The 14,426-nt window shown below is 42.7% G+C and overlaps 1 protein-coding gene across 1 annotated transcript in view; it reads left to right on the forward strand.

Annotated features, from left to right (window-relative positions):
• Nucleotides 1-837: 837 nt before the first annotated feature.
• Nucleotides 838-14,426, forward strand: part of nectin1b (nectin cell adhesion molecule 1b) — a gene marked incomplete at its 3' end in the record, with an annotated part of 197,884 nt that continues 184,295 nt past the window's right edge. The window contains exon 1 of the mRNA XM_083886584.1: nucleotides 838-970. Coding sequence (XP_083742710.1) covers nucleotides 919-970 — 52 coding nt within the window. The 5' untranslated portion in view covers nucleotides 838-918. The remainder of the gene's footprint in view (nucleotides 971-14,426) is intronic.

Below are 14,426 nucleotides of genomic sequence, written 5' to 3' on the forward strand. Positions count from 1 at the left end.
TCCCGAAGCTTTGAGCCACACTCAGCAGCAGCAGCAGAAGCAGCAGCAGCAGCAGCACATTGCGCTGTTTGGCAGATCAGCGGGGCAACGCGGGACAAGCGCGCAACCGTTCTTTTTATTTCACCTCATCCGAAATATAGAGGAACAACAGGGGGAAAAAAAAGAGAGAGGGGGGGTTGTGCGTAAAAGCAAGAAGTCAGTCCTCTGTGTTCGGCTCTGAAGGACAAGAGAAACCGGTGGGGGGGCAAACTTACTGCGGGAACAGTGCCACAGCAGATTATCCGTGAGGTGTTTGTGTCAGTTTTGTGTGGACGAAGGCGACATTTCCCGGGAGGAACTCGGCAAGTCTTGGAAACTTCCACCAGCGCAGCATCGATTAAGGAAGGAAGGAAGGAAGGAAGGAAGGAAGGAAAGGACCCCCTTCAACCCCTTCCACCCGCCCACCGTACCTCTAATCCTACAGAATACTGGGAGAGAGAGAGTTGTGCAGCCGCTGCGGTGCATGGAGCAACAAAGGCTGAATGGTTAAACTCGAAGAGCCGCTTTGAGCTCTCACTTCTCCCCCCAAACGCACCAGCTGTCTCCCCCCGCTTGGAATCGGATCATTTCTGGGACCCAAACAAAACAGCTTCTACTTTACAAAAAAAAAACTCTCCCCGCGCGGACGCGACATTGATGCTTGGGCACCAACCAGCCCTCCCCCCCCCCCCCAGTTTTTTTTTGCAAAAGTCTGCTTCTTCTTCTTCTTCTTCTACTGAGGGAAGTGGACTAGTCGGTGGCCAAAGTGGGATTTGCACAAGTTGCATGCTCGGTCTTTGTCGTCTCGAGTGAGAAACACCACATTTCATCCACTCTCTCAGTGGTGGTGGTAGTGGGGTGGCTTTTAACAAGAGTACGATTCCGGATAGTCGAGGTGCCATGGCGATGTGCGTGGGGATGTGGATACTCCTGTTGGCGCTGCACATCCACGGTAAGTCGCAGGAAAACTCACTAATCCCTCTGATCTGCCTTATTTCTTCATCACCATCATCACCATCACCATCACCACCCTCCTCCTCCTCCTCCTCCACATCCATCTCTTTTCGCGCGCCATTGCGCGTGTGTATTTGTGCAATGGCACGCACTTAACGAGAACGCGTGAATGAAGTGGATCGATGTTGATCGCTTGTGCTTTGCAGCAACATGTGCAAAATGAGAGTTTGGAAGTGTGCAGCCCTCAACCCCCCCCCCCTGCAGAATACTGCGAAAATAATGAACTTACCCGAGCTACAGGCAGATGGCGACATGTGCGAACCCGTGCAGGCCAGGCCAGTCTGTCAGTCAGTCAGTCAGTCAGTGGTCTCCCAAGTTTTCCAATATCTCATTGTAATGGTGGACCCGACTCTCTGTGTAATTACACTTTAACTACACTTTAAGTCAAACCCCATGTTTCTCTGTGTGAATGAGTAACACAGGATGTGATGATGATGATGATGATGATGATGATGATGATTCGTCATCCAAACCAAATTGAAGTAAAATAGTCGTAGAAGAAATCGTCCTTTTTGTGGTTCACGACCATTGTTGTGAGGACATTTTTGACATTGTGGACACATGTTAGAGAGCACCCACAACATCAAATGGCTTGAAAAATGTTTTTTTGGGGGGGGATACAATTAGGTGAAAGAGGCTGATTATCCATTACACATGGCCTTATAGTCAAAACATAACTGTTCTTGCAACTACAGTGTGTGTGTGTGTGTGGATGTGGGGTTAATGGGTGCATTAGTGGCTGATCAACTGAGTGACACATTGGCATTAATCACCTTCACCTTAAAACGTAACATCTAACTGCCAAACAAAGCAATGGCAAATGACCATGTATGTATCAGAGCTGCAACTAACCATTATTTTTTGTAATCGGTTAATCTGTCGATTATTTTCTCGATTAATCGTTCGGTCCATAAAATGCCAGAAAACGTTGATCAGTGTGTTTGTCAAAGGTGGAAACGAGGATGTTCTCGAACGTCTTGTTTTGTCCGCAAACCGAAATGAGTTCAGTTTGAATGATTTCTTTGTTTATGTGGAGCAAAGAAATCAAGAAAATATTCACATTTAAGTCGCTGAAACTGTCAGAATTCTTGTTTTAAGCATGAAAAAAAGCTTCAAACCGATTATCGATTATCAAAATAGTTGGCGATTAATTTACTAATCGATTAATAATCGATTCATCGATTAATCGCTTCAGCTCTAGGATGTATACACGTTGTATTTTTAAAAGGTTTCCCTTGATAGTTTCTGCTTTGTTTACGTCTCATGTCGTTAGATTCCTGTCGCACACGGTGCGTCTCTCGCTAAAGTTGACATTTTTCAGGTTTGGTCAAAAAGAAATATGGCACTGACGCGATGCCCAATGAGCGTTGAGCTTCTCCGTTGACGTCATATACTTGGGTAGGCTCATAACTGAGGAGGAAATGGGACATTTTTGTGCGTGGGCACTCGGGAGCTCTACGACACAAGTTTTCAACCCAGGGAGCCGGATATACAACTTTGCGAGTTTCACCGTTTTGCTGGTCACGAGAAAGTACGGAAAACTCATACAGTGACACGCATTATGTCGGCGTCCATCGCGTCGATAAATGTACAAAACTGCATCTGCCGTGAACGCAGCGGGGGTCTGGCGCCCCTTGTTTGAAGCAACAAATGGGAAAGTGTGGGTCAGGAAAATCGTGGGATCGCGTTTTGAATGTTCTCTTGACCAACTGCGGAATGCGAGCGGTGTAGTAAAGTCGCTCCAGTGACGAGTCTAATAGTGGAATATTTAGTTCCGTTTGGGTTCCGATACGGTTTCTCTCCGCGATGGACGACCACGACTCTGAAGCTCGTCGTGACATCACGTGTTCTGGACCGATTGAATACTTTGATCAAAAGGCCCCCTGTCTGATTTACATTGAGATGATCCCTTTGCTTGTGGAGAAGATCAGGATTAACTGGCTCTCTTGGGGATTTGTGGGGGGGGGGAATCTTTTGAAGCTGTTCATTCAAGGGTGTGGAAAATGTCTCCAAAAAGAAAAAAAAAATAGCTCTTTAAGTGTCCTAGAAATGTCTTATTTCAGCAAAGCAGGAGGTGTTTTTTTTCTTCTTCTTCCAAAGCCTAATTAGACTCCATGCTGTATTTCACTCTTTATTTCAGATTTTATAGATGTGTTTAAAACAGGAAAAGTCTGCATAATTCATTCTCTCAGACTTCTTGGAAACGTTTTATTTCAACAGTTGTTTGGAGCCATTTCTTTTGAAATCCCCCCCCACACAAAAAAAACAACAAGAATTTGATCTTTCACCCTGAGGTTAAAGGGCGTGACCATAAATGCCCACCGTCTTTTATGTTCTAATTGATATACAGCATGTTTCGAGGCTCTGCCCTCATTTACCCCGAGCACAAACAAGTGGGAAACGGCTCTGACAAAATGCGAGTAGCAGCAAAACCGCGTTTCGCAGTTATCCATCAGGGGGGAAAAAACCATTTGCGCCAGTCATAGTAATTACCATTTGCAGCACAACACAAGAGTGCCAAATTCATAAACAGGAAAAAATATTCAGCGCGGCTTGCCAATAGATTATCAAATAAGAGGAACATTGCGAATAATGGATGTGTGAATAATAATAACGGCGACTCTGTTCCCTCACTCTTATATTACACTCTCAGTAGTATTCCAGACTGGTATTTAATTGAGTGTGAATTGAGTTAGCATCCAGGTGGTTGTTTATGGTTTGGCTCCATCCTCAGGCCCTGATTTCGCACAGGCCCCCGTATAGATATCGCTCTCAGTGGTGGGATAAGGAGATTTTCCGGGCTCTAATTCTTCATCTTAGTTGGATTAAGCATTTGGGAAATAAACTACTGAATGGTGGACAAGCATCAACTTTGAAGGTATTATTATTATTCTGGCTCCGGAACGATGTAGCTGTGAATCGCAGGGCTGTGTAATAACTCGGCGCCATGAAAGCTAAAATAATTCTGCTTGAACCCCCCCCCCCCCCCCGTTGTTCAGACTCTCAGGCGAGTTTCTCTTTTAATGCCGCCGTCTCCCTCGCAATATCAAAAAAAACGCCGCCGCATTATTTTGCACATCAACGCCCCCTTTTGTTGTGTTAATATCCTCTCATCGCACGGCATCTCCGGAGAGACGCAACGCTTCCCGTTTCCTTGTTTTTCGATAGGCCGCCGTTATTGTCTAGACTCTCTTGGGTTAATCGCACGACTTATTTACCCGACGTCGAACGCGCAGTCTCCTCCAAGGTTTTCCTTGTGACTCGTGATGACAAACGCACACATGCTGCGCCGCTGCGGCGTGTTGTTATTTGCAAAGAGCGTTGAAAACCGCCTTTGTGCTGGAAATGTCACGTACTTCGTTGCGTTGATTGATTGACTGAACAGTGTGTGTGTGTGTGTGGGGGGGGTCTGAGGACAAATGTGTGCATGTGTATGTTGTGTTGAAATAGATGTTTGATGTTGAGCTAGCTGGAAAGAAAGATGTAATGGGAGGAATACTTCTTCCCATTTGGAACGTCCTAATTAGCATTTTGACTTTGCTCAATTCTGCTTTGTAAACGAGCAAAGTCAAAGACGGGCAATTACACTTTTCTCCAGAAAACTGTAATTGCCCGTCCATGCATTTTGTGTTTCAAGTTGCGATACGGCGAAATGGAGAGCGTCGTCGTGACGGCATTGTTGTTGGGCCATGAAGGTTAGCGTGAATCCCAAATTGCTCTGATCCTCATTCCCTTGGGGATTTCTCCCCTTTGGTTTCCCACTGAGGTGATGGATGGATGAGAGAGAGCTCACAGACCTGGGAGACAAGCTTGAGTGGAACTGACAGGAGATTAAGCTTCACTTTTTTTTTTTTTTTTTTGTTGCCGCAAGAACTAAAAGAGGCACTTGGACACTCAAACTTCATCTCTTTCGGCATTTAGCACATTGTGCCTCTGCTGTCAGGTCTTTAGCAAATCCTCCTCCGAACACTGTGCGAAACGTCTCTGTAAAGCGTCTTTTCTGTAATTGCGGAAAAAGTCAGTTCATCAAACGTCAGGAGAGATTTCTCTTTCAGTGTGGAAATGGTTAAATTAGCTATTAAGAGTTTATTTCTTCTTTATAACGTTGATGGCTATTCAGCCCTGACATTGATATGCGACTTTTGTGATTGGCTCACAAATGGACTGCAACAAGTTTGGGTGTGAACACGACTTCTGGGTGGGCGGAGCTAATGGAAGTACATTAGAAATTTGTTTGGAATCATGAGCGCAACAAGTGTACCAAGTTTGGTTCAAATTGGAACAACTATGTTGTTTACGCAATTTTGACCACTTTATCTAGCGTAAAAATTCCCCAAAACATCCACACGTAAATGACTAGCACGCTCACTAAATTTCGTCCCGATCGGACTACTTTTCAAATCATCAGTCATTTTCTTTTTTTCAAAAATGGCCAACTTCTGGTGGGCGGAGCTAATGGAAGTACATTAGAAATTTGTTTGGAATCATTAGAGCAACAAGTGTACCAAGTTTGGTTCAAATTGGAACAACTATGTGCGACTTAGACACACACAAAAATTGCTTTTTACGCAATTTGGACCACTTTATCTAGCGTAAAAAATTCCCCAAAACATCCTCAAGAAAATGACTTAGCCTAGCGCGCTCACTAAATTTCGTCCCGATCGGACACACACAAAAATTGCTTTTTACGCAATTTGGACCACTTCATCTAGCGTAAAAAATTCCCCAAAACATCCTCAAGAAGATGACTTAGCCTAGCGCGCTCACTAAATTTCGTACCGATCGGACTACTTTTCAAATGTAAAGACGAGTCATTTTCTTTTTTTTCCAAAATGGCCAACTTCTGGTGGGCAGAGCTAATGGAAGTACATTAGAAATTTGTTTGGAATCATTAAAGCAACAAGTGTACCAAGTTTGGTTCAAATTGGAACAACTATGTGCGACTTAGACACACAAAAAAATAACTTTTTACGCAATTTTGACCACTTTATCTAGCGTCAAAAATTCCCAAAAAATTCCTCAAGAAAATTTTTACTTAGCCAAGGACACTCACCACATTCCGTCCCGATCGGACTACTTTTGTCTATTTGTCTTTTGACTATAGTTCCTTCAAATGTAAAGACTAGTCATAGTCATTTAGTTTTTTTCCAAAATGGCCGAATTCTGGGTGGGCGTAGCTAATGGAAGTACATTAGAAATTTGTTCGGAATCATGAGAGCAACAACTGTACCAAGTTTGGTTCAAATTGGAACAACTATGAATAAATGAAAAGCACTTTATCTAGCGTCAAAAATTCCCCAAAAATTCCTCACCAAATCACATTAGTCTACTATTATCTTAATGTCATTTAATTGATTCCTGATCAATGTCTTGATTAATTGATTAGTTGAGTGGTCGGGTTTTTTGTTATCCTAAACCTCATGACATCTGGTTTCCTCCCAAAGTATTTTTTACACTTCACTATCATATTCATATGTGGACTTATTTCTGGACATTGCACTGATTGATCAATACGTCAGTTCTTACTTTCCTAAAAGTGAAATTCTTATTCAGTCAAACTCGTAGATTCGAGCCCCTCGAGAGACACGTACGCAAACACATTGACAACAGATACGTTCACATTAACATAATATGGTCTTTTTTTGCGAATATAAACGACATCTCTTGTGTATTTTCCATCGAGAGCAGCAGAGTTCATAAGATCGCAAGTGATGTAAACAGATCTATGTTGAGCTGCGATAAGAAACCTGAGGTAGGGAAGTTAATATCAGGGTCTGAATGGGGTTGCCTTCCTCCTCCCTGACATACATTTTCAAACCCGGTGGTCCGTGCACACAAGCTGCCATTTGCGAAAAAATAGATGAATAAAACATGATAAGCACTGGGGCTAAATAATGAAAAAGGTTACGACAAAATTGAGTGTTTGAAGAAAGCTCCACAAACTGGTGCTGAAAAATGAATTCCTCTTTCTGTTTTTTGTTTGGAGTGTGCAGAATTTTGGCCCTGATTGGGTCTAAATCGATGACTCACGGTCCCAAAGCGAGGACTTTACAACTTCTCTGCATGTTTCTGATGACGAGGAAACTGTTTGGATCTGAATCCTTTGCAATCTGAACGATGCTATTTCAGGGAAATGATGACGTTCACGAGTCATGTTTGTCCCGGGCACCGGGGGGCCGTCTACGGTTACTAAATATTGTGTTGTCAGAACATGCAGTTCGGTGTTTTGTGATCGGTTGTTAGCGTAGATTGTCTGACAGGTGTCCTGCTCTACTTGCTCTACAGAGCCGAATCAGGGTGGGTAACACGTTTCATCGCGTTCATCGCCCGGCTTATCGCGCCGCAGCTACCGTGTTACGCTTTAAGTCCTTGAAATTCTTCTCGGTTTTCAACTGGAATCACAGAATCAGCAAAGTAGAGGAGAGGGGAAATCAATAAAGGGGATCAAATCTAACCCTGAATGTTTTCTGATTTGGCATTAATCTCTCCCAGTCCTTTCGTTCTGTTTAGCCACTCCTTGTAAAGGGATTAAATGGGTTAAATTCCCGGCTCTGCTCTGCTCTTGAGAATGACAATGGCATTGAGTGACTGACTGTGCTTGTTCCATATTTTCCTTGGCATTTGTCAGACAGCTTTTTCCAAAAAAAAAAAATAATAATAATAATCTGGAGAATTGGCTTAGTATAGTTCCTGAGATGTTGTAAATCTTCCTCTGGAGAAAAAAGTAAATAATCTTAAGACGTTGGGAGGGATTCTGACAGTCTGTGCTATTTATGTGACACCAGGCCACAAGGCTTGCCAAACATTTAGTGTTTAGATTGTGCAGTTTCAAGATGTAATCAGCCATTCCGTTAAAATAAATTTGATTTATTTTAACGCATTAACCTCCATCAGTGTCTTTGTTTTTCCATGCTGCTTGTAGTGCATCATTTATTTATGTTCCCTGTTTCAAGTCATATGGAAATGTCGTTCTTTCACCACTGTGTCTGGGACGTTAAGGCCCCGTCCCAATACCCCCCCCCCCCCACCCTTAATAGTTCCGCTTGGTTTTGAGTGCCCTCAACTGTGAAATTCCCCTCGTTGAGGGAAGTGGTATTGGGACATCGCTACATGCACATTAGCGTAGTGAGCGCAACGAACGTGCTAACCTACGTCACATGTTGACAATTCTACCGAATTGGAGCGTGCTACTATTTTCATTCAGGAAATGTGTGTTCAAGTGAACGCCGGTACACACATCCATAACACTGACGACAAAACTACCCCGATGTAGCAGAGCTGTTTGCCGGGTGTTTCGAGAACATTTTTCCCATCATGCAGCTCTGCATGGCGGGCGTGCTCTCTCGGGTAGCCGCGCGCTAGCTAGTTAGCTAGCTGCTTTCATAAATCGTCACTTATTTTCTGACATTAGTGTTCAAAGCTCAGCGGTCCTTTGGATGTATATCAAAAACAACATATTCCAACACAATTCGACGTTGTAACGTGCTTATTTGCGAAAATATATCACAACGAAAACGTTCCTCGGTAGATGTGGCCGCCATCTTTGTTGAAAATATCAGCCGGCTTGCTGAATTCACAAAGCATCATGGGTAATTCTATCTTCTACTTCTTTTTAAGCCCGCATCAGAGCTCACTACATTTTGAGGGTTGATTATAAGGGAAAAAAAATCACATTTCCCCTTGTTGCACCCTACACGTGAACGCGCAAAATGTAGGGTTAGGGCAAAAAATGTAGGGTTAGGGCAAAAAATGTAGGGTTAGGGCAAAAAATGTAGGGTTAGGGCAAAAAATGTAGGGTTACGGCAAAAAATGTAGGGTTAGGGCAAAAAATGTAGGGTTACGGCAAAAAATTTAGGGTTAGGGCAAAAAATGTAGGGTTAGGGCAAAAAATGTAGGGTTACGGCAAAAAATGTAGGGTTAGGGGAGGTATTGGGACAGGGCCTAAGTCACATGCTGATCTGCTGATTGGAAAACGGGATAATTCCTGATCTTCCCACTGAGGCTTGCATGACTTTAAAGCAAGGCAGATCTGATCAGTATGCTCCCGATGCCCTCGCGCGACTGACCGAACAAGTCAATTTACAACGAGGCAGCTGGACCGATGTGCTTCCATTAAAGGGCAGGGAATTACTAATATCCAGTCAGCGAGCGGGTCGGGGATAAAAAGGAAAATTGATCCTTTAAGGTGGAAATATGGGATAAAGTGTGTTGTAGGGGGTGCAGAACTCTGACCCGATACCAGTGCTGCCAAAACCCATCAGACAGTGTCACCGGGGTCACATCCACACTAATATGGTTGGGTTTTAAACGCATTGCTTTTTTTTGCTGTTTTTTGCACCCGGTGTCCGCACTCAGCCTCTAAAATGGAGACTGGACAACACAGTCGCCTACATTTGATTCCATATTCAGTCGCGTCAACGCAGAAGTAAACATTTTTAATGTCAGTCGGTCCAGGAAGGGACAGATCAGATGCTGTCTTGCACTATTACTGCTCTACGTTACTGCTGCTGGCATTCTGTAGGCAGTTGTTGGAGAGTTGGCTTGTTTACATCAGCATGAAGTCAGTTGTAGTTGCCAGGTTTTTTATTCGTGCTGGTATTACGATTTAATGCTGATATGATGATATCTTGCCCTAAACTTTTTTTTTTGGAAACTATGTTGATGCTTTTGCTTTCACTCTTGCAGTTTATTCTTGACAGGAGCATGGCCTTCAGTGTTCCATCACTATATCAGTTGACACGCACTACCGTTCAAAAGTTTTGGGGTCACGTATACAATTTTTGTTGTGTTTTCCATTAAAATTCACACTTTTATTCATCAAAAGAGTTGCAAAATGAATAGAAAATATCATCATAGTATTCTATAGTATATAGAAATATCAGCACAAGGGTTTTCAAGGGTTTTCTAATCATCCAATAGCCTTCTAACACCATTAGCAAACACAATGTACCATTAGCACATTGGAAATGGGCCTCTATACACCTGTATAGTATGTACATATTCAATTTAAAACCAGACGTTTGCAGCTAGAATAGTCGTAATAAACTGTACACAAATAACACGAACTGGTGTTTTGTGTGGTTTTTCAAAATAGAAACTAGACAAAATTTTTTGGGATGATTTGAATCCCGATTACTATGTGAATCGACCCCCCCCTCCCCACCCCTAATAATAATACTAATAATTAAATCCCACTTACTTACAAATACACTTCAGAGTTTAAAGGCAATAGTTTTTAGTCAACGAGGTCTTCAGATCAGATTATCTGTGACCTCATAGAAGTCAATTTATGAAACACGGAAAGTGTCACTACAACTTCTGACCCAAAATATCAACTTTGTTAAAAAAAAAAAAAAAAAAAAAAAGATTGTAAATTCCATCAGCCCTGCTCACCCGCTGCATTATGCCGTCCACTAATGTTGAAGCTGAAATGGAATAGAAGTTCACATAGAGCTTCTTTTCAATGGAAACATCAAGCGTTTAATAAACGTGAGCTGAGCAGCTGCTTTCAATCTTTCAGTCTGTGAAAATGTTCTGAATCAAAGTCGTATCGAACTGTGACACAAACACCCAGGGTTTCTCTGGGCTCAGAGCTGATCTCCTGCCAGAACTTTACATTTTTCTCTTTTACCGTCGACTCGACACACACACACACACACACACACACACACACCCTCTCTCTCTCTGGCATGTGAGAAGGTGAGAGTCGACTCAGTTAGCGCTCGATACAAAAGGAGGATTGTTTCATGAAATGTTTTTTTTTTTAATGAGTGATGCCGTTCACTCATTTAATATTCCACGCCGATATCTCCCTGGGAGCTGACAGCGCTTCAAAAGCAACAGTGTGGTTGTAAATGGGAGAGGGTGTGTGTGTGTGTGTGTGTGTGTGAGGGGGTGGGCGGCAGTGGGGGGGTTTGGGGCTGCTTAGAAAAACACAAACACAGGTTTATTTATTCTCCCTGACATATAGCTAAGCCCCCAGTGTGCTGCAGCTCGCTGCAAAGCTCCTTAGCGCCCTCACCCAGTGCAGACAGACGAGCACAAATATGAGCGATAACAAGTCAGCGCCTCGGCGTCCGCCACGTTTCTCTTTGCGAGCGTCTGTCATTCCGTTCGGCGTTTTTTTTTTCGTCCCTTTCGCCCGCGATTGACCGTAAAGATAATTGCTCTTTACCCCGAAACCGTTTCACTCGCTCTCGCAAATGAAAACTCCTCTTAATATTTCAGCTATTTCCACTTCTTATCCTCCACCTGCACTGTGGCTGAGTTGACAGTGGGGGTTTTTTCCGCAGTGATCATCATTATTACGGCGAGATTGAGGTCACCCCCACACGAGTGGTAGCGGTGTCTTCTCTTACGTGCACGTGGTATAAAGTGATAGTATGGAATTTTGGACATAAGACCTATTTTCCAACTCAGCCGGTATGATGGAGACGTCTGGAGACATTTTCAAGAAATTTAATTCAGTTCTTCTAGTTGCCGAGTTCGCTGGTGCTATGGCTAGCGCAAGTCCTATGTTCCCCGCTTTGTATGAGACCGGGGAACATAGGACCCTTTCTCTAAAAAAGGGTTCTATGTTCCCCGCTGTTCACCCAAAAGGTCCTGGGGGACATAGGACCCTACCCCTTACCCTAACCCTAACCATTTACCCTGGAGCTCCACACCCAAGCTTCCACAAAGTGGTGAACATAGGACCCTTTTTTTAAAAAAAGGTCCGATGCTCCCGGAATTGTGGAACATAGGACCCGGGGAACATAGGTACGACCCCAATGGTACGAGCTAGCATGGCATTAGAAACACTCATACCGACTCCACAGTTCACTAGAGGCAAATCAATTGTAACGGCAGACTATCGATGTACATATCTGTGTTGATAGAATGTTTGAAATAAAACCAACCTTGCAATTTGAAGGATTTATGTCTCAGCAGCAGCAGCAGCAGCGCGTCATACTTCCTGTTAGGCTATGGCAGCGGCAGACTGATTCCGCCGCTGCTGAGAAAGTAGAATTAATTCATACATCGATAGTCTGCCGTTACAATTGATTTGCGTTGGGTGCACTGTGGAGTCGGTATGAGTGTTTCTAATGCCATGCTAGCAGGTACCATTGACTTGCGCTAGCCATAGCACCAGCGAACTCGGCAACTAGAAGAACTGAATGAAATTTCTTGAAAACGTCTCCATCACACCGGCTGAGTTGGAAAATAGGTCTTATGTCTAAAATTCTGACCTATCCCTTTAACTTTGCCCTTTTTAAAAGATGAAGATGATCACAGCTGTGTTCCGCAGTGTGGCATTGATCCTTCCACTTTGTTAGTACGGTCTATGTATGCCAAAGCAACTAATGTAGTCTGCTATCGATTTCCCCAGTTTAAAGCCTGGCTGAGTTTCAATCCAAAGTTGCATTATATTCAGAAAGCCAGGCGAGCCAAACGGCTTCCTCTTCTCTCTGCACATTAGAGCTGCAACTAACGATTGTTTTCGTAACCGATTAATCCGTCGATTATTTTCTCGATGAATCGATGAATCGTTTGGTCCATAATATGTTAAAGGTCGTAAGAATGTGGCCAAAAACGGTTACTACATTCAAATTCAAAACACCGAGGTCTTTTAGGTTTCGTTTTCTGACATAACTGGCAACCCGTGGTCGCTCGGCAGCTGAGACTCTACTGACTGCAATGAGTGGTAGACAGCGGTAGGTGGCGCCACATGACGCCAAAACATGATTTCAAAACATAAAACATGATTTGCAGTCTGCAAAATATATTTTTTAATGCAAATATTTTGGCTGCACTGTTGTTGTTGGTGAGTTCAGTTTGTTATATGAACATTATTCCTGAGTCTCTGTGACATATTAGGACGATTTTATGGCCAGTTGCTTTAGATTTATTACATAATGCACCTTTAAACCTGGAAATGACGATGTTCTCGAATGTCTTGTTTTTGTCCGCAAACCAAAATGATTCAGTTTTAATGATTTCTTTGTCATGTGGAGCAAAGAAACAAAGAAAACATTTACATTTAAGAAGCTGAAATGATCAGAAATCTTGTTTTAATCATGAAAAAAGCTTCAATTCCCGATTAATCGATTATCAAAACAGTTGACGATTGATTTAGTTATGGATTAATAATCGATTAATAGTTTCAGCTCTACTGCACATCCCCGTTTTTTGTTTTTTTTAAATGTTTTTTTAAGTGGCATTGCAGTGCATGTTATCAGTAGGTTTTGTGTTGAGATGTGTGTGTGTGTGTGTGTGTGTGGGTGGATGAGAGCGTGAGTAATTAAACCACCAGCTCCACCCCAGAGCCAGGAAAGGGGTTCTGTTTATCTCTTCATCTCGAGCTGAAACAGACCTGAGTGTGTTGCAGCACTGCACCTATTTAGATTATTGACATACATGTATGCATAAGTAAAAAAAAAAAAAGCTGTGTACTGTGGCTGTGCTCATGCATTCACCTCTATAAATTCAGTTTATTTGCCAGTGGAATGAAGGGGCGAAATAAAAAAAAAGGGGAGGGGACGTTCATATTTGTGCTCCTCTCGTGCCTGACATTTATTAGTTGCGGTTTAGAAGAACAAGGACAAAAATGACAGACTAATGAAGAGAAGATGTGCACATACATCTTTACAGCACCAGACACTCTTCAGATCTCAGGAGGTTGCACACCGGCGCTGCTGCAGTGCCCTTATAATGCATCCTAGTGTATTCTTTATACATATATAGTGTGAGACATGGCAGCAAATGTGGATGTAAAAGTGCAGGCCTTAAAATTGAAATATTACATCACAGTGGTTTCTTTTTGCCAGAGCCGTTTCTGGCCCCAAAGCCACCAAGGGGGGCCCCAAACTGCAAGTTCAGACTCATATTTTATTATATTTTTTAAGAATTAAAAGTACCTGTCTTTATTTGCATGTATTGGGATGCATTCATTATGCATATATTTGCAAAGCATGCAAGTGTTTGTGGGGTAATCAGAAAAAGTCAGGAATCTCTACCTCAAGTTTGAAAAAATAAATAAATAGGGGCCTCCAAATAGTATCTCGCATAGGGCCCCCCAAACAGCTAGAAACGGCCCTGCTTTTTTGCTCATCTGTGAACATCTGCAGCAATGTATCCGTTAATCATTCGAACACAACTTTACGAATCAATTACAATTATTTGGAACATCAGTTTCATTGTTTACCTAATGAAACACACATTTTTTTTTTCCCTATCCCAGCTTCGTAGATGAGAAAATTCTACGGCCTAAACAACAAAATGATTAATTCATAACTCAATTAAGAGTTTAATCTGTAATGGAGATAATTATTAGTTGCAGCGCGAGTAACGTCAGCATTTCTCTGTGTGTGTGTGTGTGTGTGATTGTTCTCTAACTATCTTCTCCAGATTGTGTT

The sequence above is a fragment of the Microchirus variegatus genome, assembly GCF_963457635.1.
Source record: "Microchirus variegatus genome assembly, chromosome: 3".
NCBI classification, from domain to species: domain Eukaryota; kingdom Metazoa; phylum Chordata; class Actinopteri; order Pleuronectiformes; family Soleidae; genus Microchirus; species Microchirus variegatus.